At 34.5% G+C, this 23,044-nt stretch overlaps 4 protein-coding genes and 1 pseudogene across 6 annotated transcripts; 3 read left to right on the forward strand and 2 right to left on the reverse strand.

Annotated features, from left to right (window-relative positions):
• Positions 1 to 687: 687 nt before the first annotated feature.
• Positions 688 to 1,466, reverse strand: LOC111399191 (subtilisin-like protease SBT1.2). The gene is made up of 3 exons (XM_023026458.1): positions 1,271 to 1,466; positions 1,059 to 1,173; positions 688 to 892 (listed from the first exon to the last, which is right to left on the reverse strand). Exons 1-3 carry the CDS (start codon positions 1,464 to 1,466, stop codon positions 688 to 690), a joined length of 516 nt encoding a protein of 171 aa, XP_022882226.1.
• A 4,910-nt stretch (positions 1,467 to 6,376) lies between these two features.
• On the forward strand, positions 6,377 to 12,779 carry LOC111398470 (chloroplast stem-loop binding protein of 41 kDa b, chloroplastic-like). Of its 3 annotated transcripts, XM_023025386.1 has the most exons (4): positions 6,377 to 6,956; positions 7,688 to 7,779; positions 11,976 to 12,193; positions 12,668 to 12,779. In XM_023025386.1, the coding sequence occupies exons 1-3, from the start codon at positions 6,938 to 6,940 to the stop codon at positions 12,189 to 12,191; spliced, it is 327 nt and encodes a 108-aa protein (XP_022881154.1). In that variant the 5' UTR covers positions 6,377 to 6,937; the 3' UTR covers positions 12,192 to 12,193; positions 12,668 to 12,779. The 3 variants fall into 3 exon arrangements, with proteins under 3 accessions (XP_022881154.1, XP_022881153.1, XP_022881152.1); XM_023025385.1 differs by having other exon boundaries at positions 11,976 to 12,769; XM_023025384.1 differs by lacking the exons at positions 11,976 to 12,193; positions 12,668 to 12,779 and adding an exon at positions 10,110 to 10,231 and having other exon boundaries at positions 6,379 to 6,956.
• Positions 12,780 to 17,839: 5,060 nt separating this feature from the next.
• Positions 17,840 to 19,321, forward strand: LOC111399192 (probable sugar phosphate/phosphate translocator At1g12500). Its single transcript, XM_023026460.1, has 5 exons — positions 17,840 to 17,867; positions 18,325 to 18,415; positions 18,485 to 18,658; positions 18,722 to 19,060; positions 19,249 to 19,321. Exons 1-5 carry the CDS (start codon positions 17,840 to 17,842, stop codon positions 19,319 to 19,321), a joined length of 705 nt encoding a protein of 234 aa, XP_022882228.1.
• LOC111398472 lies at positions 19,104 to 21,974 on the reverse strand (annotated as a pseudogene).
• Positions 20,514 to 21,405, forward strand: LOC111399193 (subtilisin-like protease SBT1.1). Its single transcript, XM_023026461.1, has 4 exons — positions 20,514 to 20,656; positions 20,840 to 20,874; positions 20,968 to 21,001; positions 21,123 to 21,405. The coding sequence occupies exons 1-4, from the start codon at positions 20,514 to 20,516 to the stop codon at positions 21,403 to 21,405; spliced, it is 495 nt and encodes a 164-aa protein (XP_022882229.1).
• Positions 21,975 to 23,044: the final 1,070 nt, after the last annotated feature.

Raw genomic sequence — 23,044 nt, forward strand, 5'->3', positions numbered from 1 at the left:
CTTAAAAAATCGAAATCTGTTGGACTTGACACTTAAATTAATACATAGTTGGAGGGTCAATTACTAAAGAGTAAGCTGAATTGGCCTCACCAACGTTAGTAACTATCTTGGAATATATTTGACTTGTGTATCCAAGAATGATCTTAAATGAAAGATAGTTTAGTTGAGTTTTAGTTATGCTGGATATATTCAAATCGTCAAAAATCCGGTTCACAATAATTTTGACTTGCTGGTTCGTGTAATTTAAGCCAAACAAATAACGTATGCACTCTTTAGGTTAAATATCATAACCTAATCCTAGATCAGTAGCTTTTGATAGGTTCACATGACCAGAATCGATAGCAAAAGTATTTGTCGGTTGCAGAGTTTGGTCTTCAATTGGGTTATTGACGAGGTTCATTGGATTAGCAGAAGTTATAATCGTAGACTTAATCATTGCAGGAGACCAATTGGGGTGTGCACTTTTAAACAATGCTCCGAGGCTGCTTAGGTGAGTGGTCATTGAAATTCCCAAATTCATGTTGAATATAGATTCAGTACTATTTTTTCGACTTGAGCGTTTCAGGCTGTAACAATGCTGACGACAGAGCCAATAATGTAGGGTTTAAGGATTCCAAAGTTAGGCGGATTAGGACCCCTGCCTGAAAAATAAGCAATCGATGGAGTCCAATCATCTCTAATAATAGTTCATTCGAATGAAATTGAAGCTGTCAGAGTAGTCAATGAATTAATATATGCTTTCACTTTTGGTCCATTGACGTAATTGATACAAACTGCAGGAAGAAAATGAGCCTTTAAATTTATACTGTAGCCTTCAAGCTTCTCGTTCATGAGAATCATGGCTGCACCACCAGCGTTCCTGATTGGTTCATCTGTTTCAATTTTCTCTATCCTACCCGTTTCACAAAATACTATTTTTCCTATGACATCGATATTTGTAATAGATGCTAGTATGCAAAAAGCTGAAATCCATAGGTAGACGAGAGATACTAGCAGTCGATCCAAGGTAGAGGAGAAATAATTTCATTGGAGCGAAATCCATAGGCTGAAAAACTAACTCTCCATCTAGTTCTTCATTGTTTCCTAGCGCAACAGTTGCTCTAATCCTTCTGCCAATGTTGTTTACACCCACATTGAGTATCCACGGAGCACCATTTTGTACACTACAAAACTCTGACCCATAATTTCCAGCCGCATTGCTTACAAAAATGCCCTTTTCAATTGCTTGAAATGCACTTTTTGCGATATTGTTGTCAAAAAAAGTTTATACCCAAGCAGTTAAGGGAAATAGAAATCACATCTAACCCGTCATAAACTGCAGCTTCCATTACGGCCACAATGTCAGTTTTCGAATAGCTATCTGTATTAATTTTATACATAACCAAGTGAGCAAGCGACGCTATCCCCGTGGCCCTTCCATTTGCATTGTCAATGGAACTGGGATACCATTGGATGAGTTTGGCCATGGCACGCACACTGCTAGCATTGTGTAGGGAATTTTGTTCTAGGTGCGAATTTGTTTGTCAATGCAAATGGAACGGCTGCAGGGATAGCGTTGCTTGCTCACTTAACTATGTATAAAATTAATATAGATAGTTATTAGAAAACTGATGTTGTGTCGAAAATGGACAGTGTGGCTGCAATGGAAGTTGCATTTTATGATGGGGTGGATGTGATTTCTTTTTCCCTTAACCGCTCGGGTATAGACTTTTTCGACAACAATATCTCAATAGGTGAATTTCGAGCAATTGAAAATGGCATTTTTGTGAGCGCCGCGACTAGAAATTATGGGCCAGAGTTTTGTACTGTGGTGCTTCGTGGATATTGTGGGTGCAAACACCATTGACAAAAAGATTAGAGCAACTGTTGTGCTGGGAAACAATGAAGAGCTAGATGGAGAGTCGGCTTTTCAGCTTATGGATTTCGCTCCAATTTAATTATCTCTCGTCTACCTTTGATCAACTGCTAGTAACACAATTTGCAGACTAGTATCTCTTGCAAACATCGATGTCAGTGGGGAAAATAGTGTTTGGTGAACGGGTAGGATAAGGAGAATTGAGACAGGTGAAGCAATCAGGAACGTTGTTGTGCCGTTATGATTCTCATAAACGAGGAGTTCGAAGGCTACAGTATAAATTAAAAGGCTTATTTGCTTTCTGCAGTTTTTATCAATTATGTCGATGGATTAAAAGTGAAAACATATATCAATTCATCGGCTACTCCGACAGTTTCAATTTCTTTCGAAGCAACTATTATAAGAGATGATTAGGTTCCATAGGTTGCTTATTTTTCAGGTAAGGGTCCTAATCAGTCTAGTTTTGAAATCCTTAAACCCTACATTATTGGCCCTTGGCGTTAAACATTGTTGCAGCCTGGAATGTTCCGGTCGAAAAGATAGTAATAAAATCTATAATCAACATGAATACGGGAACCTCAATGGCCACTCACTTGAGCAAATGTCGCAGCATTGGTCAAAAGTGCACACCCCAATTGGTCCTCTGCAATGATTAAGTCTATGATTATGATCACGGCTAATCTTATGAACCTCGCTAATAACCCAATTGAAGATCAAGCTCTACAATCGATAAATATTTTTGCTATCGTTTTTTGTCACGTGAACCCATCAGAAGCTATTGATCTTGGATTAGTTTATGATATTCAACCTGAAGAGTACATACATTATTTGTTTGACTTGAATTACATGTACCAGTAGGTCAAAATTATTGTGAAACGGATTGTTGATGGTTTGAATATATCCAACGTACTTAAAATTTAACTAAACTATCCTTCATTTTGCATTGTTCTTGGATACACATGTCAGACATATTTCAGGACAGTTAATAACATTGGTGATGCTAATTCAGTTTGCTCTATAGTAATTGACCCTCAACTGGGTATTAATTTGAGTGTTGAGTCTAGCAGACTTTGATTTTTTAAATTGAAACAGGAGTAGACATTTAAGGTGACATTCAATCGATCAGCCACGGTCAGAAGCGATTCAATTGTTGAAGGATCCCTTACATGGACCTTTGGTAAGTACTCCATGAGGATTCCAAATTGTGATTTTCGTTGAATAGAAGGGTTTTTCCATGATTTGGAAATCCTACATTACCTTAAATGAACGAGGCAGTTATTGTTTATTTTGGTGGAGGGGCCTTCATCAGTATTCCACTAAAAGGTTGAGTTTCGATGAGTCGCTTCTCTAAGTCTTCAAGATTCAATGTGCCCAGGAGGCCGAGGATAATGATGAGGTTTTATTTCTTTTATTGATTAACATTTTTTTGTAAATAACCTGTCTTTGTTACGTGTATTATTGCCAAAAAAATGAGGGATTGAAGTTTTTCTTTAAATTTTATTTAACCTTCAGTTTTTCAATTGTTTCGAATGACTTGCGTATTATATTTAACTCGTATGAAATTTTTTATAATAGATTGCAGTGTTGGCATTTTAATTTCTATGTAAAGGGATTAATATATAATGCACATTTCTTAATAAGGGGATATATTTTGTTGTTTGGTCATATTGGGTGAACTTTTATGATGTTGTGTAATAATTTTGTATGTATGATTTTGGTAAAATGATGTCACTTTTGCTAGAAAATTTTGGAAAATGAAAGAGATGATATTCTGCAATTTATATTGATATTTCATTCTCTATAGTTTCTCTAATTATGTTTGGGAAATGGATTTTGCTAATATGACTTTATTCAAAAATCTCTACTGCATTCCCTAAGTTACCTTAAATGGAAATGAAGTGTTAGTGATTTTGTGCATCAGTTAGATCTCTGTTTGTTAATTCGGCAATATCTATTATGCCACTTGAAGCCTTTCTAATATCACTTGTGTATATACCAATATTTTTTTGTTGATCATGTGTCCAAACTCTATTTTGGGTAATAATGATTTGTCTTACAGTTTGTGAAGGTGCCCTGAGGTTTTCCTTTTAAAATTGAAGATCATCCGGGACAACAAACCATAACTCTAACTAGGTAATATCAGGGTGTACTATCAGTTCGAAGTTCACATACCTGACCTTGTAACTGGTGAGGAGACCGATGATGAGTACATGATCGGCAAAGACAACAAAGAATACGTTACTTGGCTAAAGAACCTCAAGAAGTTCGTTGAGTCATGAACACCAAAAAGAGATGTCCAGAGATTGTAGGAGTTGGAAGATATGAAAAAGAGATTGCAGGAGATTTAGGAAGAAGCAAGAGCACTGCGAGATCTGCTTGCTAAAGTGGAGAAACAGATGGGCGGGGCTCAATGTCTTTTTGTTACTCACTCTAAGCAATTGTTCCTATATATATTTGATATTATATATAGGCATGTTTTTAAAATTCTGTATTTTGGCTTCATTTGCTTTTTAATATTATATTATATATATGTATCCTACATATATAAAAGAGTGAAAGAGTTGGTTGGACACGTGGCACAAAAATATATCGTTGTGCACTTATTTTTATTTATTTATTTTTATTTTTTATTTTTTTTGGTTGAAAACGGCATGGGCAGTCAGATGTGACGAGAACGGAGCTGATTTCAAACCGGACTCCACTGAATCCAGCCTTGTTCCAATCCTCAGCAAGCAATCATACTCTCTCTAAGGTATTTATAATTGGGTATCCTCGGACCTCAGCTTTGTATAGTTTTGAAAATAGTAGGGTATTTAGAATTTAATTGGTAAGTTGTACAATTTTGAAGATACGGGGGTGATATTGGTTTCGTGTTTGGCATTTAAATATGAATTTTTAAATGGAGTTATATTGGTGATTGATTTATTTATTGTCTACACATTATAATAAGATTGATGAATTCTGGGTTGAAACAGTAAGTAAAATTTTCTAATATGCAACTTTGAAATTGTCATGAACATCAGGGAGATTTATGAAATTTACCCTTTTTCTTATTATATGGCAACTATTTATTTTGAACTAATATATATTGAGTAAAAAAATGCAATGCTGTAGATTTTTAGGGTTTCGTATTCTTGATACAAGGAGGACATCTTATTCGCAAAAAAGCCAACTGGTCTTTCGATCCAGAACAACTAGGAGTCGAGTGGCCCTTATTACTGGATTGAAGTTTCTTTTTCTATCCTCTCATCCAAAAGAAAGAAAAAAGAGTTGGAATTGAAATCGTGTTCTTTTATTAGCAACGTTCTTTTTTTTGGGCCTTGTTGAAACTTCCCCTTGTGTGACTATTTATGCAAGCTATATATGAAAGATGATAATATGTTATTTAAGAACTAATGAAGCTTGACCAATGATCCTTCCTACATGTTATACTTTATTATATGTCTACCACCAATTATCTTAATGCTAAAAAATGTTAAGAAAAAATCTTTTGCCTCCTGTTGTAAAAAGTGCAATGCACTAATTTATTATTATAGAAATAATGATGTTCAACCAATCATTTTGGTTATTACTTTGATAGTTTTGTTACTCGTGTTTCTTGTACCCTTCTTTTATACTTCTATTTTTGTTTTGTCAATATTTTAGGGAATAATATTGAACCTGTTTTTGAAGTACTTATATGCACATTTATACTGTATTATTTTTACAGGGGAGATATCCATAGAGATGGTGATCACCACCGGGCTGTTCGTGTGTGGATATTTTCTGAGGGCACACAAGAACTACTACTTCAGCAACGTGCTGAATGCAAAGATTCATGGCCTGGTCTGTGGGGTATTCGCAGCAGAATCGACATGCAATAACAATGCAACCATCACCTCCATTTCTGTATTTATCCATTTTCACACACAACTTCACTCCATCCACACTATCATTGCAACAACTTCTCATATCTTCTTCCCCGTGCCTTCTTTCTGCAATTTTCGATTTCTTTGTCTATTCTGGTAACTAAATGTTAATTTATTCCAAATCGTCCAGCTTCTTTTCCAATTATTGATTTAAAGTTCAAAATTTTTTCCCAAATCTCATGCAATCAGTCCTCTAGTTCTTGATTTAATGTTGAAATTGCATGCTTCATTGTCATATAGCTCACCACTCTTTTTCTGTTTCGCAATTCATTGGAAAATTACACACGCACACTTATATATTTATACACACGCGCTCGCTTCATATGAGTTGAATTTCCTCCACTGAAATATTTTAAGTTCGAATCCTTGACTCTTGTTCAGCAGCTCTCCTCTGTCTTCTTCATATTTTTTTGAGTTTATTCATTGTTTGATTTCACAAACATTTTATATTGATTAATTTTTGTTTTGCATCTAATAGTTCACGTCTTGATATTTTCCTGAAAATGGTAGTTTCTTGATAAATGAAAATTGTTGTATCTTAAATTAGAGTTGCTAAGTTAATTTTCAATTGATTGCTCTCTACTTTTATTATTTATTTGTTTTTGGGCGGGTGGGTGAGTGGGTGGGGTTGTGGTAGTTAGGGAGGGAGAGAGGAGTTAAAATTTCAAACCTTGATTTGATAAATTATGACAAATGATATCTAGATTTCCTGTATGATCTGGTCATTTATTTTATTAATGTATTTGTTTGTAAATATATGTTCATATAGATGTTAGTGATTTTTGGGTTATGACTTTACACAACCATCACCTCCATTTCACTATTTCTCCATTTTCATGCATAACTTCACTTCATCCACGCTAACATTGCAGTAACTTCTCATTTCTTCTTCTCCATGCCTTCTCCAATTTTCGATTTTGGTAACTAAATTTTAATTTTTCCCAAATCTTACAGCTTCTTGTCCAGTAGTTGATTTAATGTTTCCAATTTTTTTTCCAAATCTCGTGCACGAGTTGGCATCAAGATACGGTCTACTGTTAGCACATGGACTTGATGAAATCGAGCAGAATATGGAGGCAGTTCGGAACTCCATCACGGACCTTAATCGGTTTGGTAAAGTGTTTAAGCTTGCTGCGTTTAGCCCCTTTGATTCTGTTCTTGATGCGCTCAATCAATGCAATGCCGTCTCCAAAGGCAAAACAATGCTCAAGAAATAATTATTTTAAAACTGACTTTTATAATTATAAGTAAACGTGTTAGTTAAGCTTAGGCAACAATGCTTTTGATTACAGAGAGAATCACTATTTCTTCAAGTGTTTGCTTTTTGTCATGAAATTTTGTAACTTTGTTCAATTATTAGAATAATAATGAGCTAAATTAATGATGGGTTTTGAATTAGATACGTTTGAATTCTGAATACACAATAATGACTAGCCTTCCAGGTTAAAGATGTGGTTTTGATTCCCTCTAGCAGCATATATCCTTTTTTCTCTTCAATTTTTTGGCCTAATATGAGCATGGTGCAGATCGGGTTCTTGCCTGTGACCTTCATTCTAGTCAGTACATGCGATATTTTGACATTCCAGTGAATCATGTACATTGTCAAGTAAAAGGCCTTGAGATGTTTGTTCCCATGACATATACAGGACCTAACACTGGCATAATTTCCGTGAGTTTTGGTGCAATATTAACCGAAGAAATTTTGAAAGCTGATGATTAGAAGATTGGCGAATGGGGCTGACTTAATTGTCTATATATTGAATTTCTATTTGCAATCTTACTTCATTGTTCACTTATTTTGGAATTATTCTTTTTATTATTATTTTTCTTTGGAATGTTTGCAAGTAGCCTGTCATACTTGATTACCTTGCCACCAAGGCCATATGTTCTGATGATCTTGTTGTGGTCTCACCGGATGTTGGCGGGGTTGCTGGAGCAAGAGATTTTGCCAAAAAGTGGTCTGATTCACCTCTTGCAATTGTTGATAAAAGGTTTCATGCACATAATGTTGCTGAGGTGAAGTCCTCGAAGCTGAATGTATCTATTAGTTATTTGATTATTCGAGTCTTTCAATCACATAATATCTTAGCATTGATTGAAAAACTTGGTCGTTTGATTACCCACAAGTGAACAGGATCGTGAACAAGTAATAGAGTGGTGTGTAGACTGTTGAACCCACGAGGACTATGTGTTTGATCGAGTTAAAGCTAATGATTCCCTTAATCGAATAGCAAGGTCGAGTTGTAACTAACACTATTAAATCTATCAACTAAATAGAAAGCAAAGTAAAAGTTTATCAAATTTGCAAGAAGTATTGTTAAGATGTGGAATCCCCCTTGCTACTCCATTTTAGTTCGACAATTTAAACTGACAATTTGAAATCTGTTGGTCAATGTTCCTATTTTATTTGAAAGTCTCTCTCGATAGCAATTAGATATAATCTTACACGTGATTTTCATATATTTCTATGAAAAATACGAACGTACAAGAAAGCATTAAACGAGTTAGAACACTTACAAACACCATGTGAAGCATAGAGATATATCTCTATCATCTATCAAACTTCACAATATTTATTATTATGTGCTAACGATTTTATTACATATCTGAATGGTAATAAAATTCACAAACAATTCAAGTAATGGCCAATTAATTGAAAAGCAAAGGAACCACTAATAAATATCCAAACAGATGAACAAATTATTGTCAATCTAATTATTAAAACTAAAAATTCATAACAAGGCTTCATAACATCTTAACAATAAAGAAATTAGCCAAGCCCCTCGGGGCACAGCTCAACTGGTGGATCAATCAACATTGGATTGCTTCCAGCGGCAGGGTGGAGAGTTCGATTTCTGGTGGGAACCTGTGGCCAAAAATTTGGTATGGAACAATCACTGTGGAGGAGGGTCTCTTGTGCGCAGAAGTGTACAGTCAATGGGGGGAACCTGTGATCCAGTTGAGGCATATCCCGCGATTTACCTCCTCCAAGGTTCTAGGGGCATGGGTCTTGAAGGTCTAGAATTTAGTCTGGTGTAAGCTGAGATACCTAGATAAAAAAAAAAAAAAAAAAAAAAAATAAAAAAACATAGAAAAAAAAAAAAAAAAAAAAAAAAATTAGCCACACATGATGTCGGAATTAAACAAATAAAGTTTGAACGACATCATCGAGTAATTGACGAAGCGTAATTAATTTCCAAAGTGAGGTTGCCGTGGTCACGTCTTTGTCATCTTCGTGTTTGCCTCATCTTCCGTCCAAATTTGTTTGTGTAATTCTCCCTTTTCCTCTCTGTCTAGGCGTATATATATGTATATATATGTCAACCAGCACCCTAAATTCTTGTCTTTTTGTCTCTCCAAAGCTGCCAATGTTTGTGTAAATGTATATATTGCAGCCCACCTTTTTCTTACTTTCCTCCCACTGCCGAATTCTCCCAGAAACTGCCCTTTTATTGTGTTTTTATATAACTAATTCAGTCTCGTTTTTCCAAGTCTCACAGCAGAGGTCTGTCTTCCAAATTTTGTACAGGCGGCAACATTTTTTCTTTAATCCAACCACCGCCGTTTTTGTTTCTTAATGTATATATTTCCAGCAGGCAGCTCGTTTTCCCTTCTTCTTTAAATTGTCTGCTCCTTCCTTCTTGTACGTTTATGTATGTTATCTCCTCGTGGCTGCCTCCAATGTATGTATAAATATATGAACCAGCCTCTTTTTCAATTTTCCCTAGCTGCCGTTTTTTTCCCTTCTCTCAAGCAGCCGCTAATTTTTTTTTCTCCCTTCCTCGTGTTTATGTAATTGTGTATATATATACACACACCAAAGAATCCAGCCCATTTTCTTTTCATTCATATTCCCGATCCAATTGCAAAGGCTCAATTTGATTAATGCCCTTTTTAAAATATGCCACCAACTGTCTGAGTAAGCTAATTTAGCCCTTGATAAAAAAAAATTGTGCACTCCTATCCTTCTAATTCAATTCACGTCCTTCAACTTTTCAAAGTGTGGAATATTATCTCCAATTATTCATCCAACGGCCAATTTATCCTTCCAAATGCTTCAAAAACGAGTTAAACAACAACGAAAAATAACCCAAATTAAATAGAAATAATAATTTGACGACATAAAAATTTAATGATGTGGCATAATAAGTGCACAAAATGCACTTATCAATAGCTTTAAGAAAGAAAAAGGAACTAGATGTTTGTTCATCATATTGTCCAATCTTCCATGCTAAACATGGACATACAATTTACTTTATACATCCCTTATGCATCTTTGCGTTATAACTAAACATGCACATACAATCTACTTTATATATCCCTTATGCATCTTTGCATAATTTCAGGGATGAAGCTGTTGAAGTAGAGACCATATTGGATACATTACCAAATCTTGAACAGTAACCTTCTAACCCCAAAGTGGCTATGCCACGCGTTTTTTAGAACGTGATTTGTATTCGCAAGTGTACGGTGTCAAGTTTTGTAATATAGTAATGAAGTAAAATGAGTCGAAGATATAAGGATTGATTTTCGAATCCTATTGAGTACTATAATTATTTTAGCTTTCTCTTTATTTAGAAAAATCAAATTTTTGAAATGTCTTTATACTAATCTAATGCAAATAGGATGAACAATGCAAATAACAAAGGCAAATTGTGAAGTTTTTATCAAATTATGAAAGCCTGGGGAATGATTTCACCGTACTATCAACAATGTTTTTCAACCTCTATAGTTATTTCTATCAATTTTTTCCTTTCAAAATTTCTAGGCAAGAACCCTAAATTAATCATATTCCCTCTCTCGAGTACTGAATAGAACTTATTTCTGTATTTCAATTTCAATATCTCTATTCGAAATTGAAAATAAACAAATCATCACGCACATAGTTCTTAAGTGGAATAAGCCTCAAAGATTTCGTACCTTCTCTTGAAGCATATAAAATTTAGATTATGTTGTTCTTAGATCACGCACAAATTCCATTTTCTCGAGTGCCGAAGTTTAAAGCTTTAAATCATTCAATTATTGATAAGGTAATTGACAACATTATGTGAGAATCAATATAAATAAATTGACGGAAAAATCAAAGAAATAACTACGTTAGAATCAAAACACGTGACAAATAGGTTACATCAAACTCTAGATTTGAAGTTTTAGTACATCATTTAGATGAACGACATGATTAAATTGAAAGGAAAGAACATGGAGAAGAAAAAGAATAAGAAAAACTCGTTTTGTCGTTGATTTCTCCTCCCAAAGGTCGTTGATTCTCTCTCAATCAATTTCTGTTTTCCTTTGCCTCCTTGTGCCGTCTCCCCCCTTTCTTTTGGTCTTCAAGTCTGTATTTATTGTCCCTTAAGATTGCAAGACGGGTTAAGGGTGGATTGTGTCGAGATATATTTTTAAAATTCGCATTCTCCCTTTTTTCGTTGGTGACGCCATGATGGAGTATGTGCCGGCACTGCAGCGCCAGCTTTTTTGCTTCTTCGCGTATTGCTGGGCGCTACGGCTCCATTTGCTCGCCTTTGTGCCTTTATGGGTGCCTAGGCACCTTATCACGGCGCCGTGGTGCCCGCAATACTGCCTTCCCTTGTGTTGCCATTTTCTTGCCTCTTTTCTATCCCATTCTTCTCTCATTTCACTTCCCTTTCACGTCCACTCCCATGATCAACTCTTTGGCTTCACTCCAAGATCCGAACAATGGCATTTTTCTCCAAATTTGTCCAAACTACAAAATGACACAAACACTCCCATCTAAACGTTCACAAGTGCTCAAAAACAAACCAAAAACCATGATTTAGAGGTACTAGATCGACGAGTAAATTACACTCATTGGGCTAATTTTATGCATTATGAAATTCATATGTGACTATAACATTTGTAGTGCTTATTGGACCTTTTCTTGTTATGATCTTGAATGAATGGACTTTGTCGATCATTTAACTTCATTAAAGCTCTTCTTTCCGATGTATACTGGAACTTACAGATTCTTCAGAAGACTAGTAATAAAGTTCAAGTGAATCTTCAGGTATATGTATTGGTCCTCAAGCCAGTGTTTCAAAACTGATTATCTACCACATCTTGAGGTCCATATAATAGTTCGTATTTGCTTTTGCGAGCTGTTCATAAATAGCAATGAATCTTTTGCCTTTGCTTTTATATTTCAGTGTTGCCTCTCTTAATATTTATGCTAATTTCTTCCTTCCCCACTGCAGGTTGATGCAGTAGATCCAAAAAGCCAACATAAGGGAAAGCTTGAGACAGAGAGCTTGTTGGAATCACAAGCCGTAAATTATACATCTCTTAGGCCAGTTAACATTTATGGACCAGTGAACTACAATCTTGTTGAAGAATGGTTCTTCCACCATTTCAAAGCAGGTCGCCCTTTTCCAATTCCCAATTCAAGAATGCATCACAACTTGGTCATGTAAAGGTTGGTGAAGATTTCAACAATTCTAACAAAATCCAAAACTAAGTTTCAGAAGTGCAAACCATTTATTATTTATGAGATGATATGATATAGCTTAGATAACTATAAATCTTTTCTAGATTCGGTGTTTTTTTGGGTGTACCAATAAGGTTAAGAGGGAGTCTTGGAGACTGGTCACTTGACGTGCTAGGCTTTACAGTGCTGAGAGTGGAGCCGCTGAAAGGAAAAATGTCTGTAAGTGGTTCTAAGAATGTTATGATGGATGTCTGGTCATACTAGAAGGGATAACATAAGAAAGTAAAATATATGCCAACAAGTGACGATGGTATAAATTTGGGATAAATTGAAGAAATGAAGCTTAGGTGATTTGAATATGTTGAACTTAAGGAATCTTTCTCATTAGAATGATTGATTTGATGGAATAGGTTAGAAAATGGAAATGTGGACCAAAATTCATATGCTCCATTGTGGTTGTAGGAATTGAATTGCATTGGCTCTCCCCATAGAAGCGGCAATGTGTTGATCGAGGTGTGGTTGAATATCAGTTTAGTTGTATATATGGAAAAGGATATATTTAAACGAAATTGATAATAATGTAATTATATAACGTTTTCAAAATATGAAAACACGTTGAGAAAAATTATAATTATTTATAATTATTTTTGAACAAAATATTCTGGCTTTACCACTGCCTACATTGGAAATTAATTTTTTATATTTCCACTATGCATGCCTGTTAATTCCTAACAATGTTGATGTTAAAATTAATGTACAATGGCTTGTCAATTAAACCAACGTGCATCTTTCATTGCTCGTATCAATAACTTCGTCAAACGACCGGTGGATGATGGTTAGTATTTTCAGTGGTTGCTTGGAATTCTTACACCTTACATTGAGAAGTTTACAATACATTGATGCTAGTATTTGAAATGAGTTCATGTCGTGTACGATTGTATACAATATAGACGTCAACAAGCGAAGCCTCTATTTGGTGAGGATTAAAATAAGCTTACCCAGTCTTTGGGTGAACCCAATCGATTCTGAGCTTATTTTAATGGTCTGTACATTTGTGAATTTTAACACAGACAAACTAAATATTATGTAGTCAATGATATTTGCGGTTGAGCTACTGGTTCTTATAACGTTGTTAAAAACATGATATAATTTAATATTTAGAAAATGTAGTCATGGTAGCTCGCAAACTGGGCTTGAGCGGCTATAATAAGAAACTCCAAATTATATGGCTCAGTTGCTTTTAGGGATGTCAATTGAGCTCGTCGGTTCGGTTCGGAAAAAGCCCGAGCCGGCTTTGCACCGAGCCAAAATTTGGGTCGAGCCCCATTTTGAGGTTCCACGTTTAACTCGAGCTGGCCCGTGTGGCTCGTCGGCTCGGGCTCGGGCCTTTGAAAAAAAAAAAAAAAAGGTAGCAAGCGCTGCGTTAAAATTTGCTGCGGCCTTATTTGCTGCTGAGCCATTGTTTATATTTATATAATAAAAATGAAAATAAAAAAAGAGAGAAAATCAAGCTGGCCCAGCTCGGGCTCGGCTCGCTAAGGCTCGAGCCGAAAGCTTGGGTCGAGCCCTTTTTTTTGCCAAACTTTTGCTCGGCTCGGCTCGGACTCAAAAAAAGCTCGTTTTATTTTACTCGAGCCTTGAGTTTTAGCTCGCGAGTCGAGCTCGAGCCTTGAGTTTCGACTCGCGAGTCGACTTGACTCGACTCGTTGACATCATTTTCTCTCTTTCTCTCATTTTGACTTTTGGCATGTTTTCTACTTTTCTTGATTAATTTTATTTTTTTATGACTGACGATGCTCGCCAACAGTTTATCTTTTACAAATGTAAATTTGATGCTTAGTTGTCATGATTAGGATTTTGTTTTGTATTTATATTTTTAAGATAATCAACTTTTGTTGTGGTGTAAAAAGAATCGATTTAATGTTTGTTATTAAACTTTTGTTTTAATATTACTCAATTTTTCAAAATCAACATTTTACATAAAAGTGATTTATTGTTGTGCTCATACACAATTAGAAAAAAAATTGGACATTGATTATAATGATGTCATTTTATATTTTTAGAAATATGTTAATATTGAAAAATAATTATCTATGCACTGTAGTTATTTAAAATTAAAAAAAATCAATTATATCTCAAAATTTATAAAATTACAAATAAAAGCGTAGTTCATAGAGTAAAAATGAATTTTATTATAGCGAAGTTAAAAATAGAATCTCAAAAGCTTGCTGCCTTTCAATTTTTTAAAATTCACCGAGCAAAAAGCTATTTTTTGACCCCTTTTTCTCAGCTGGGACCCACATGTGAGAGATTTGGTTGACAAATAGTTGGTGCCCAAGGGTAAAAAAAAAAAAAAGAATCGAGAAAAAGTTAATCTGGATTAGCAGATCCCAAGTTATCGAGATCGAAAGATATTGTCTTAAATTGTATTTAGTTGAGTTATTTGGTGAATTTAAAATCTTAAAGGGGTGACATGTGTATAGATCAAGTTTTTGGCAGGATATTAATTGATTTTTATTAAATAAAGATTTTATTTATAAAAAAGGGAGAGATATGATTTATCTTAATTATTATTTATCTTTTTATCGGCCAAAAATTGAGTTTTCTTGTGCATGTGTTTTTGAATATTTTTATATATATATATATAGAAAGAGAGAGAGAGAGGTGCTACAAATACAACACATTTGATAGCACTAGAGGGTGAGGCTAGCGATTAAAATAATTGCAAGTCTCATGTTTGTGAGAGGACTGTAAAAATTACAGCACTTCAACGTTGTACAAACATCATTTTTTATTTTTGGTGGAAAAATTGTTCCAAACAATCGCTAAAAAACAACTTCTAATTGTTTGAGCATCAAAAATTGAGTTCATGAGTGCCTGCAGAGATAATTAGATAGAGTATAATGGAGAGAGAGTTTGTGGATCATTATTTAAAAAATGTTTAATAATTAATTATAATATTAAATAATTAATTATAATTTGAATTGTGAAAAATGAAGCTTAAAATATTGTTTATGAAATGCAAACTTATATTTGTTAGAAAGCAGAGGTAGAGAATAAAAGGTTCCTCTTTATCTTTTAAATATGATTTAAATTAAAAGTTATAATTTATAAAAATAAAATGAAATAATTTCCCACATGATGTTTGATAAGTTTAAAACCTTGAAAAATCAATTTCGAAGGGCTTATAAGTTTACCTTGTCGAAATTCACTTGAGACTTGTTGTAGTTTCAGATAATTTTATACTCAACGATTTTGTAAAAGTTTAGTTTATATATCACATAAACAAAACAAGTAATTGAATTAACATAATATAAGTGACTCAATATGAGATATTATTTAATGGAAAGAAACCCATGTGTTAGTAGATTTTGGATCATCATTTAGGAATCGTAGAGCCTCATTTTTATTGAGAATTTATATTGTAATAGTGATTTTATTTTTTTTATTTTTTTAAGAATGTGATTAAAAAAAATGGCAAACTTTTTTGGGTTTACATGTGAAGCTAATTGGGAGCATGTGTAATTGAAAATAAGTTTAGGAAAAAAATGAATTTTGAAAGAATTGAAATCAAACAGGAGCTTGGTACTCGCTCTGCCCTATAGTGATAGCCTTGTTTCTATTTTCACAAAAATTAAGAAAACATAATTAATATATGTTGAAATTAAAAAAATTATTACCATTTCTCTTAATATATCTCTACATTGAATATAGTTCATGTTTATTGATAACAAGGCACATTAAGAGTGTGTTTGACATTCATTTTTAAGGAAAAATGAATTTTAGAATAGTAAATTAATGAAGAAAGTGTGGATGAAAAGTTTTTAATTTACATATAATATTATTTTAATGAAGAATGTTTAGTTGAAAAGAAGATAAAGAAAAATGCATTTTGAGAAAAATTGAAATCAAATGGGCCCTAAATAAGAGTATATTAGAAAATTAAGACATTAATTATATTTTTAACAAGGAAAATAACAAATAATTTCGGGACAACAAAAAAAGGAAAACAGACCTTTCTTCGTGGAACGAAGAGAACATAAATCACTGACCTAACGTCAATTGCAAAATCAAAATGATTTAGATTGTGTGTCAAACGAAGCAAGTGACGTGGCATGTTTGTGTACAAATTTTTTTGGCACCTAAGCACGTTTATGATGAGGTGGACAGTTTTTGCAATAATAATGCTACTTGTACAAATTTGAGTTATAAAATGGATTGACAAAGACATGGGTACGCTTGAGATCCATTCTTCGGGACGGTTGTGATTTTGCAAGAACCAAGTGAGAGAAACTGAACTGCAATAAAAAAACACAGTTTATTAACGATGTGACCCATGTTTAGGATGCTGTTAGTTGATTGAGTACACTTGATTTTCTTTGCTTTTACTCTTTGACCACAATAATGATTTCATTGCTTAATTAATTAAATTTTTTTTTCTCTTCTATCAATCGATCTAAATTGAGGTTTTGCCCCTTGGAAATTATTATTTGAATTTTTATATATACTTATTTTCAATCATACATTTACAAAATAAAACATTTTATACGTAAGTTCAAAATTTTTCCCACTTCTAAATTACATATTTTTCTAAAAAATACTATTCAAAATAATGTTTTAACTAAATAATGCCACCAAACAGGGCTAATTGTTTAATTCAACCATGATCCCACCTAATTTTAACACAATGACACATAATCTTTTAATAGTAAATGGAACAATGTTATTTCAAAAGTAATGTAAAGTGAGAATGGTCCTCCAAGTTATTTAGGTGATATTGATACGATGTTTCTATGTTCTTCTACATTAGATTATTGAATCAAGAATTATAAGTTGATTAAATTTGAAGAGGGCTCTAGACTAGTTGATTTTTATTTTTATTTTTTTATTTTTTTTTGTTTTGAATTCTAATCCTGAAAGTATCCTCATAGAAAAGTTAGAGTGGAATATGTAAATTCATATCAAATGCACGAAATTTAATATTTTCATAGTCAAGATGTTATATCGTCAAAATTTTGTAGGTGAAAACAAGGAAATAGCTAGAAAAGAACAATATATCTTTACTGGTCCACTACTGCGTTTATTTTTTTATTTTTACTTTTTTTGTAATAACTTATTTTATGTTTCATATATGGAGACTTGACTTTTATGAGAATGGCAATTGGCAAGCTAAAATTAACTTTTAAGAAGCATGATTATTGATTTATGATTTTTTAATTATATTAATTTCTTATGATGTTTATTCTTCACTTTTAAACACAAAAGTAAACGGACAAAACTATATAGCTCCAAAATATAACCAAAAGCAAGTTAATTTAAATTTTGCATTGAATCAGAAAGCCCTAATTGCCGATTACAAATGTGATGAACAACAAGAGAAATTAAAATTACAATTAATTTCTCTGATAATTAAAAACACAATAATATTTTTGTTTGTATTTTAGTCTCTTTCACTATGAAGATTCAAGCTTCATCAATGGCGGGTGGTAGATTAAGATCAACCATACACGGCTCTTCTTCCCGGGATCACGAATCTTTGCAGCGTAACAGCCCTATGGCCTCTTCCTCACGCCCTTGTAGTGCACCTCCTTAACGCCATTAAAAGCCTTACCCTTAACTCCGACGTCGGCTTAGATGACTGTGCTGAGCGGGCCGGAAGCGCGTACATGATTGGAGATGTAGAAAGTGTCGAAGTTGAGGAGATTACCGAAGGTCAATACTTTGGAGTTGAATATCTTGGGAGGAAATGAGGAGACGAGGAAGTAGGGTTTGATTTGGGGGAAAAAATGGCAGTGAAGGTGAGAGAAACGAGTTTATTCATTTTGAATTTTTTAGAACTTTTCCCGACTGGAATCTTCAATTTCGTGGTCAAAAGCGAGCTTACTGCCATTACAACTTTTTGGTGAAATGAAGTGCACTCAATTTCTCTCACTTGGTTCTTGCAAAATCACAGTCATCCCAAAAAATGGATCTCGATCGTACACGTGTCTTTGTCAACCCAACCCTAGTTGTACTATTAGCATTATTGTTTTTTCTCAAATATAAATTATCCCTATTCCTTCTTCAACGGTTATCCTTCTCTATACCCCAACAAATCTAAATCCACACTCTACATCTAGATCCAACAACCAATCACCACCCTACGCCCGCCCTTTCACAACCAGATCTATACACAAAGACTCTTCTGCTACACATACTACCATTTTCACAGTAAAAGAATCGCTGTGTAGCAGAAAAATATAGCCATTTTTGTTAGTCCATCCCGTGCAAGATTTTTAGATGGTGGAGGCACGGTCATGGACTACCAGAAGGCAAAAGGGGTAGCAACCCAAGACTTGAATATAACAATGACCAAGTTCTTGATATTCCTGTAACCCCAACTGTAGAAATCAGGCAGCAACAATATGCTTTGATCTCGCCAAGTATTCTTACAGCAGCCATTATTGCATCCTGGTATTTCTCGAACATTGGAGTGCTATTGCTCAATAAATACTTGTTATTCTTATATGGGTACAGGTACCCAATTTTCTTGACTATGTTACACATGTCTTGTGCTACCTATAGTTTATTAGCCATAAAATGGCTTGAAATTGTGCCGTTCCAGCAAATACATAGCCGTAAGCAGTTTTTCAAGATTTTTGCTTTGAGTGTGATTTTCTGTTTCTCTGTTGTTTGTGGGAATACTTCGTTGAGGTACCTTCCGGTGTCGTTTAATCAAGCTATTGGTGCTGCTACTACATTTTTTACAGCTATTTTTGCTTTTGTTATCACCTGTAAGAAAGAATCTGCAGAGGTTTATTTGGCACTGGTTCCTGTAGTTCTAGGCATTGTTTTGGCTAGTAATAGTGAACCCTTGTTCCATCTTTTGGGTTTTTGATGTGCATTGGCTCAACTGCAGGCCGAGCGTCAAAATCTGTGGTTCAGGGGTTGTTATTAACTTCAGAAGCTGAAAAATTGCACTCTATGCTACTATAAAACATTTTTGCTCGAGGAATCTCGCATGTTCTGCTCTACCATATTGCGTTAAAAGTTTTTGCTGCTAGATTATCAGCTGAGGAAGTGAAGGTGATGGAAAAGATTCCTGGATTCGTCTCAGTTCAAGTGCAGGTAGTATGAATTAATTTTTCCAATGGTCAACGACCCCACACGACCGCATGTGGGTCCGCCCATGACAGTGAGAAACAGTCAAATCTTTTAAAAGCAAAAATAGTGCCTAGCAGCTTTGCTACAGTTTGTACAACCAGTTTGGCCACAGTAGTGTGAAAGCTCCTCCCCCAAAATAAACAATTAAGTGCCTCATTCTTTCTTTTAAGGTAGTTTAGGATTTCAGAATCATGGAAAACTTTTTCATTCAATGCAAACCACAATTGGAATCCTCACGGAGTACTTAGTAAGAGTCCATGTGAGGGATCATTTAACAACTGAATCACTTTTGATTGTGGCTGATCGGCTGAATGTCAACTTCTGGTTCAATTTAGAAAATCGAAATCTGCTGGGCTCAACATTCAAATTAATACCCAGTAGAGGGTCAATTATTACAGAATAAGCTAAATTGACCTCACCAACATTAGTAACTATCATGAAATATGTCTGGCTTGTGTATCCAAGAACGATGCAGAATGAAGGATAGTTTTGTTGAGTTTCAGGTATGTTGGATATATTCAAATCGTCAAACAATTCGGTTCACAATAATTTTGACCTGTTGGTTCGTGTAATTCAAGTCAAACAAATAACATACATACTCTTCAAGTTGAATATCATAAACTAATCCAGGGTCAGTAGCTTTTGATGGGTTCACGTGATCAGAACCAATAGCAAAAATATTTATCGGTTGCAGAGTTTGGTCTTCAATTGGATTATGGACAAGGTTCATAAAATTAGCAGTAGTCATAATTGCAGATTTAATCATTGTAAGGGACCAATTGGGGTGTGCACTTTTGACCAATGTTGCGATGTTGCTCAGGTGAGTGGCCATTGAAGTTCTAGAATTCATGTTGAATGTAGATTTAGTACTATTTTTTCGACTTGAACATTTCAGGCTGTTACAATGTTGACGCTAGGGCCAATAATGTAGGGTTTAAAGATTTCAAAGTTAGATGAATTAGACCTTTGCCTGAAAATAAACAATTGATGGAGCCTAATCATTTCCAATAATAGTTCCTTCGAATGAAATTGAAGCCGTCGAAGTAACCAATGAATTAATATATGCTTTCACTTTTAGTCCATCTGCATAACTGATACAAATTGTAGGAAGAAAATGAGCTTCTAAATTTATATGTAGTCTTCGAGCTCCTCGTTCATGAGAATCATGGCGGCACCACCAGCGTTCCGATTGCTTCACGTCTCAATTCTCTCAATCTTACCCGTTTCACCAATCACTATTTTCCCTCTAACATCGATGTTTGCAAGAGATACTAGTATGCAAAATGGGTTACTAGAAGTCGATCCAAGGTAGATGAGCATCTCTTGCAAACATTGACATTAGAGGGAAAATAGTGTTTGATGAAATGGGTAAGATTCGGAGAATTGAGACAGGTGTAACAATAATGAACGCGGGTGGTGCTGCCATGATTCTCATGAACGAGGAGCTTGAATGCTAAAATATAAATTTAGATGCTTATTTTCTTCCTGCAGTTTGTATGAGTTATGCCGATGGACTAAAAGTGAAAGTATATATTAATTCATCGACTATTCCGAAGTAACCAATGAATTAATGTATTAATTCACCCACTGTATGAGTTATGCCGATGGAACTATTATAGGAGATGATTGGGATCCATCGTTGGTTATTTTCAAGTAAGCGTCCTAATTTATCTAGATTTGGAATATTTAAACATTACATTATTGACCTTGACGTTAACGTTGTTGCAGACTGAAATGTTTGAGTAGAAAAAATAATACTAAATCTATATTCTAGAACTTCAATGGCCACTCACATGAGCAGTGTCGCTGCATTGGTCAAAAGGGCACACTCCAATTGGTCCCTTATAATGATTAAGTCTATGATTATGATCATTGCTAATTCTATGAACCTCGTCAATAACCCAATTGAAGATCAAACTCTGCAATCAACAAATATTTTTGCTATCGGTTCTGATTATGTGATCTCACTAGAAGTTATTGATTCTGGATTAGTTTATGATATTCAACCTGAAGAGTACATACGTTATTTGTTTGGCTTGAATTACACGAACCAGTAGGTCAAAATTATTGTGAATCGGATTGTTGATGGTTTAAATATATCCAACATGACTGAAACTCAACTAAATTATCCTTCATTTTGCATCGTTCTTGGATTCACATGTTAGACATATTCCAGGACAGTTAATAACATTGGTGAGGCCAATACAACTCACTCTATAGTAATTGATCTTTCACTGAGTATTAATTTGGGTGTTGAGCTCAGCAGACTTTAGCTCTTTAAGTTGAACTTGAAGTTGACATATAAGGTGACATTCAACCGAATAGCCACGGTAAGAAGCGATTCAGTTGTTGAAGGATCTCTCTGTGAGGATTTCAATTGTGCTTTGCGTTGCATGAAAAAGTTTTTCTATGATTTTGAGATCCTACACTACTTTGAACGAATGAGGCAGTTATTATTTATTTTGGTGGAGGAGCCTTCATCACTATACCACTAAAAGGCCGAGTTTCGATGATTCGCTCTTCTAAGTCATTGAGTTCAAGATTCAATGTGCCCACTATTCCACTAAGGTCGAGTTTCATTAAGTTCAAGATTCAATGTGCCCAAGAGTCCGAGGATAATGATGAGGTTTTATTTCTTTTATTGATTAACATTTTTATTTCTTTTGCCATGTACAAGATATCTAACCTTTTTATCAGTGTCATAGCAGTTGGAGTTTATGGTGGATATAAAGTGAGGGCTGTGTTAACGCAGTCAAGAATAAATTGCAAACTGTTGATGGTGAGGATATTAAAGAGTGATGAATCTAACGATTTTGCACTTTTGTATCTTCATATGATTTTCTAATAATAATATTTGTTCCTACTCAGTGTCCAGTTTTATTTTGTCTTTTTTATGCCTTGATTCGATTGTCCTTTGTTGGGGTTGTTAAGAGCAGGTTCAAAGTATTAAGTGATTTTACAACAAAAGTGCAAAATATAAATGTGCAAGAAACATATATAATAATAATAAAAATGATAAAATAAAATAAAAAACGAAAGGACATAAAATTTTTTTGCCCTAAGGCAAGAGGTTCAGAGTAAGCTTCTAATCCCCTTTTGTGCTTCCACCACCAGAAGAACTCACTGCATTAACCAGAACCATGAACTATCTAAATATTACAGACTTGAGACCTAGGCCAGAAATCACACAAGATTATAGAAGGCCCTCACAAAATAGCCTCAACGGTTCACTCAAGAGCACTGCTTTGAAATTTCAGTATGCAAATCACTCAAGACAAATGAAACACGATATCAACTTGAAGATTCAGGATTTTCAAGATTGACACACAAACTACAAGGAAAGAGTTAATGGCACTCAGGTATCATTGAAGAAGATGAAGAATCTCCAGACGGAAAGAGAGAAAACTAATGGATGAATAATATTGACCGTCTCTAACCCTAGAAAGCCAGAAGATGCGTATTTATGGGAAGTCTCTAGAAAATCACCATCCAACGGCAATGAAGGTGACACTTGGCATCATCCAGATCACTTGATCCATTAACAAAAGCGTGTTTTGAGAACACGTTTTATCTTCAAATAATTAAGTCAAACTAGTCAACAGTAAAATAAATCAACCATCCAATCAGCATAAGGTTCTACAACATTGTGCCATCTCCACCTTGGTACAATGACTCCAGTTTAAATGCAATAATCTC

Source organism: Olea europaea, chromosome 8 (assembly GCF_002742605.1).
Source record: "Olea europaea var. sylvestris chromosome 8, O_europaea_v1, whole genome shotgun sequence".
In the NCBI taxonomy this organism is placed as follows: domain Eukaryota; kingdom Viridiplantae; phylum Streptophyta; class Magnoliopsida; order Lamiales; family Oleaceae; genus Olea; species Olea europaea.